The following is a 4694-nucleotide window of genomic DNA, read 5'->3' as shown; positions in this document are numbered from 1 at the left end:
GGGTCTGCGGTGGGTTTCAGTGGGGTCCGGACCAGCTCGGCTCGTCCCTCTTCGCAGAGTTTTGTGTTGCAAATGTTTAGTTTCTCTTTCGACTCCCCCGGCGGGGTGTCCTGTGCTACAAACCCAGTTAAGCCTGAAGCGCGGGGGGTTGCGGGGCAGCTCAGGTGCCGTGGGAGCAGCTCCTCCCAGGGGAGCTCCAGCCTCGGGATGAGCTGCAGGGGTCACTCTGCTCCCCGGGTCCTCCCTCTCCTGGCAGGGCAGCACGGGGGGGTGGCAGCCCTGACCCCCCAGCTCTGCTCATCAAGGCAAATCTCTTCAGCTTTTGTCCTTGTTTCAGAGTCAAATTATGCTCTGAAAGCAGAAAACTGTGGGTGTTCTCCCAGGTGATCTGCTCAGTGCCCAGCTTGGCTGGGCTGCTCACTCAGAGCTGCTTTGGTAGCACTTTGTGTTTCCCTTGGCAGGAGCCTCGTGGGGCAGAACTTCAGGCTGGAGAGGGGGAGTGGAGACCTGAAGGGTCCGTGTGAAGGGGTTATGGTTACAGAAAAGCTCTTTGACTTCTTGTCCATGTAATTTCTCTCTCCACAGACAATTTTTTTCAAGTCCCAGCAGCTGAGGAGCTGCTGCAGCCTCCCAGCATGGCCGACCAGAAGCGCTTGGCCTTCTCCATCATCCAGTTCCTGCAGGACCAGCTCCAGCACGGGGGCCTGTCCCCAGATGCTCAGGAGAGCCTGGAAGGTTGGTGGCTCCTGTGCTTCCCTATTCATGGCCCTCTCTCTGTCAGCCCAACACGTGGGGACATTTGGATGCTCCCACTCTCTTCTGCCATTCCGGGCTCTTCCTGACATCAAACCTTGCTCAAGATTTGCAGGGAATTTGTCTTCCTGGGGAGGTCTCCAGGGCACTGAGGGTGCTGATTCCTGAGCTGATCTCTTGGTATCTAAAAAGCAGATTAGCTTGAGGAAGGGATCAGAAGCCTCCCTGGCCCTGGGGTCACCACTGGACAATTTTATCTTCAGCCAGGCAGCATCAGGAGGCTTGGGGTGTAAAATGAAGCTTCCTGGCTGCAGGGAAGTGTTGTGTCCTGCCAGGGGGCTGTTCCCACTCTGATGCTAATGTGCTTTTCCCCAGCACAGCCTGGGGGGTTGTGCAGGCTCTGAGGGCTGCCCTGGCAACCAGGGCACACTTGTCCTGGAGAGACACTTAAGGAGCTTATGCTTCAGCCTTGAGCTTCTCTGTTCATCCCACTGAAGCACAGGCACCTCTGCAGGGTGGTGGGGACATCCCTGGGGGAGGCAGGGGGGGTTTATTCCTGCTGCTTTGGGGGAATAAAATAGGAGTTTTGTACAACTGAGCTCTGTGTCTCCCCCTGACCTGGAAGCAGCTTCCAGACCTGGGGCCCAGGTTGGGAGGAGGAGGAGGAGGAGGTGTCTGTGCAGCTCTGCCACAGCCAGCAGCCACCCTCTGGGAAGTGAAACACCCAGGTCTGTTCCTGCTTGGTGCCACCTGTGGCTGTGACAGGGCAGCAAAGCCCCAGTTTAATTTACTCCTGCCCCCCAGCCCCTGCTCTGGAGCCACTGGGGGGGTGGGAATCATGACTGGCTCCATCTCCAGTGCTGAGGTTTGCCCAGCTCTGAGCCTTTGGCAAAATGGGAGGTTTCAGCCCAAATATCAAGTCTGGGCTGTGCAATTGTCTTGTTTTGGGTGGGTTGGTTTGTTTGTTCCAGGTGTGTTCAACAGGCAGAAATTGAGGTGCTGGGGGAGGAGGAGGTTCATGATTAGCTGGTTTGGGGGGAAACTAATGACCTGTCTCTTCTTGCCCAGTGGCCATCCAGTGCCTGGAGACAGCCTTTGGGGTCTCCATGGAAGACCAGGGCCTGGCTGTGTCCCAGACTCTGCCACAAATCTTTGAAGCTGCTGTAGGGAAGGTGAGAGAATGATCTAAAGCAGGAGCCCTGCAAGGAGCTCTGGTCTCTGTGCTGCTGCCCCTCAGAGCTGGGGTGGGGGGACATGGTGTGGGTTTGAGGAGCCAGCACTGGGGGGGTGGGGGGTTATCCCAATGGGAATCCTTTCCATGCTCTTCTTCCTGTCCTGGGCAGGAGCCTGAGCATCTCAGGACAAACTCAGAGCCTGTCACCCCCTCTGAAGATGATGTAGCTGAGGCTGAAAGGCTCAAGACTGAAGGTACCTCCTCTGGGGCTGGGGTGTGGGGGGGGTTAGATGGAAAAAGGGAGGGAGGCTGAATTCCCCCCATATCTGGGAATGCTTGGAATGAGAAGAAAGCCAAGGGGACCAGCCCTGCTCTTTTGTTTCTCCCTGGTTGTCACTGAGTGACTTCCCACCATCTCTTCAGGGAATGAACAGATGAAGGCAGAAAACTTTGAAGCTGCTGTGTCCTTCTATGGCAAAGCCATTGACCTGAATCCCTGCAATGCTGTGTATTTTTGCAACAGGTACTGATGCTCTTTCTCCATCCTTGTCCACCCCTCCTTGTCCCTGCTGCTTCTACCTGAGCCACCCCAGTGCTCACAAACCCTGTTGTTGTTATTCTCTGGGCTAGCTCTTCCATTGCTTGCTCTTTGGGGGGGATTTTAAAGGCACTTCCCTGTGCCTCTTGGCATCTCCAGGTAGGAGCTGGGTGTGGAAACCAACTCCAGGCTTCTGGGGAGAAAGGAGGATGCCAGGAAATGTTCTGCCCTGATGCAGTTACCTCGGGTTTGAGAGGCTGGGTTGGTGATAAGAACAAAGGATTGAAGGGAGAGGAGCTGGAGGCTCCTCAGTGGGAACTGGAGGAGTTGGTGGGTGTGAATTTCCTGTTTTTCAGTTTGAAAAGTGTTGGTTGCACAATTGTTGGGCAAAACAGACCTGGATGCAGGGTTGTTGTCTGGTAACCATGAGTACAGGTGCTTGCAGGAGTGAGCTGGGGGCTGGGGAGGGGCTCCCTGGGGCAGGGGGTGCAGTGAAGAGGAGCTGGTGCTTTGTGCTGAGGCTTCCTCAGCTGCCTGAGGGTCATTCCCAGCAGGATTTGGGCAAGTCCCTCCATTGGAGCTGTGAGATTCAAAGTGTAAGGAGCAGGTTGCAGCTTCCAGAAGAGTTTCCCCTCTTGTGTGGGGGGATGGATGGGGTGGGTGACCCAGAAATGGAGGCATCAGAGGGTTGAGCTGGGGTGGGTCCCTCCTGCCCCCCAGAGCTCCACTCTGAGCCTGGATGTCTCTGGGGGTTGGGGAGCAGCCTGGATTTGTGCCAAGGTCCCCCTTGACTTTGCCTCCTACAACAGGGGACTATGGGGGGGGAACAGGGGTGACCTTGACCAGCAGATTCCAGCTGATGAGTCTTGTCTTCTCATCTTTCTCCCTTCCCTCCAGAGCTGCTGCCTACAGCAAACTGGGAAATTATGCTGGAGCAGTGAGAGACTGTGAAAGGGCCATAGGCATCGACCCCAACTACAGCAAAGCCTATGGCAGGATGGGGTGAGGCAGGACAGGCTTTTTTCACCCCAACATTTGCATTTCTAACCCCCCCCCCGGCAGTGGGGCTGGGGCTGGTGCTCTGCCCTGCCCCCCTGCAGGACCCTCTGGGCTGCCAGCTCTGCTGTGGGGCAGGAGGGCTTGGCTGACTCTGGGGCTTGTGGTTTTGTGCTTCCCCTGGGACAGGTTGGCCCTCTCCAGTTTAAATAAGCACACAGAAGCTGTGGTTTACTACAAAAAAGCCCTGGAGCTGGATCCAGAGAATGATACCTACAAATCCAACCTGAAAATTGCAGAGCAGAAGATGAAGGAGACTCCCAGTCCAGTGAGTTCTGAACCTGGAGCTGGTTGGGGGGAGGGGGTGAGCTCAGCAGGAGGGATCTGGGGCTGCATCTGGCAGAGTCTGGGTGGACTGGGCTGTGCTGGGAATCGTGTGCAGGCAGAGGGAGATGAGTCCTGGGAATCTCCTCTGGAACCAGAGGGAAAGGTCTCTGCTCCAGCACAGCCACCCTGGGTTTGGCAGAGCTGCACAACCAGGCTGATGGCACAGGAGGGGTTTGAAGCAGCAGTTTTGCCTGCAGCACCTTTCTTAATTAAAGTCAGTGCTCCTAAAATGCAGGTTTGTCTTGTCAGTGACTTGTCAGCTCTGCCAAGGGGGCTGGCTTCCTGAAGTTTTTTTTCCCTGAAGAAAAGAAACCTGGAGGTTTCCTGGCTGGAAAGCTGCTGCCTGCCCTGCTGCTGGGCTGTGTGCAGGAACATCTTAGTTGTAATTTTGAAGGGGATTTTGATGCTCTAAAGACCAGTGGGTGTGTGTAACTGGGCTGGGGGGCTCAGCTGGGCAGGGGGGGATCCTGAGGCAGAGCTGCCCCCCTGAGCCTCATCCCTCAGCCTGTGGGGCTGTGGCTGAGCCCCACAGAGGGTTCTGGACAGGGTTTGCTGTGGGTTAAGGTGGGTTCTGGTGACACTGGGAGTACAGTGGGAATGTTGGGGGGATGCAGCAGGGGGAGCAGCAACTGCCTGTGGCTTCTCTGCCCCTGCAGACGGGTGGTCCTGGAGGATTCGACTTGGCTGGTTTGCTGAACAACCCTGGCTTCATGAGCATGGTAGGTGGGGCTGGGCAGGGTGGGGTGCAGCAGGGCAGGGTGGGGGGCAGCAGAGCAGGGTGGGTGCAGCAGAGCAGGGTGGGTGCAGCAGGGCAGAGGGGGTGCAGCAGAGTAGGGGGGGGTGCAG

The 4694-nt window shown here is 56.7% G+C and overlaps 1 protein-coding gene across 1 annotated transcript in view; it reads left to right on the top strand.

The window, feature by feature from the left end:
• The first annotated feature begins 629 nt into the window (after window positions 1-629).
• The window catches only part of SGTA (small glutamine-rich tetratricopeptide repeat (TPR)-containing, alpha), a 7787-nt gene continuing 3722 nt past the window's right edge, over window positions 630-4694 (top strand). The window contains exons 1-7 of the mRNA XM_010005322.1: window positions 630-735; window positions 1822-1925; window positions 2097-2181; window positions 2351-2450; window positions 3363-3467; window positions 3651-3789; window positions 4505-4567. Of these exons, the coding sequence (XP_010003624.1) occupies window positions 636-735; window positions 1822-1925; window positions 2097-2181; window positions 2351-2450; window positions 3363-3467; window positions 3651-3789; window positions 4505-4567 (696 nt within the window). The 5' untranslated portion in view covers window positions 630-635. The remainder of the gene's footprint in view (window positions 736-1821; window positions 1926-2096; window positions 2182-2350; window positions 2451-3362; window positions 3468-3650; window positions 3790-4504; window positions 4568-4694) is intronic.

The sequence above is a fragment of the Chaetura pelagica genome, unplaced genomic scaffold (assembly GCF_000747805.2).
Source record: "Chaetura pelagica isolate M959 unplaced genomic scaffold, ChaPel_1.0 scaffold899, whole genome shotgun sequence".
NCBI classification, from domain to species: domain Eukaryota; kingdom Metazoa; phylum Chordata; class Aves; order Apodiformes; family Apodidae; genus Chaetura; species Chaetura pelagica.
This window is presented reverse-complemented; position numbering and strand designations above follow the sequence as displayed.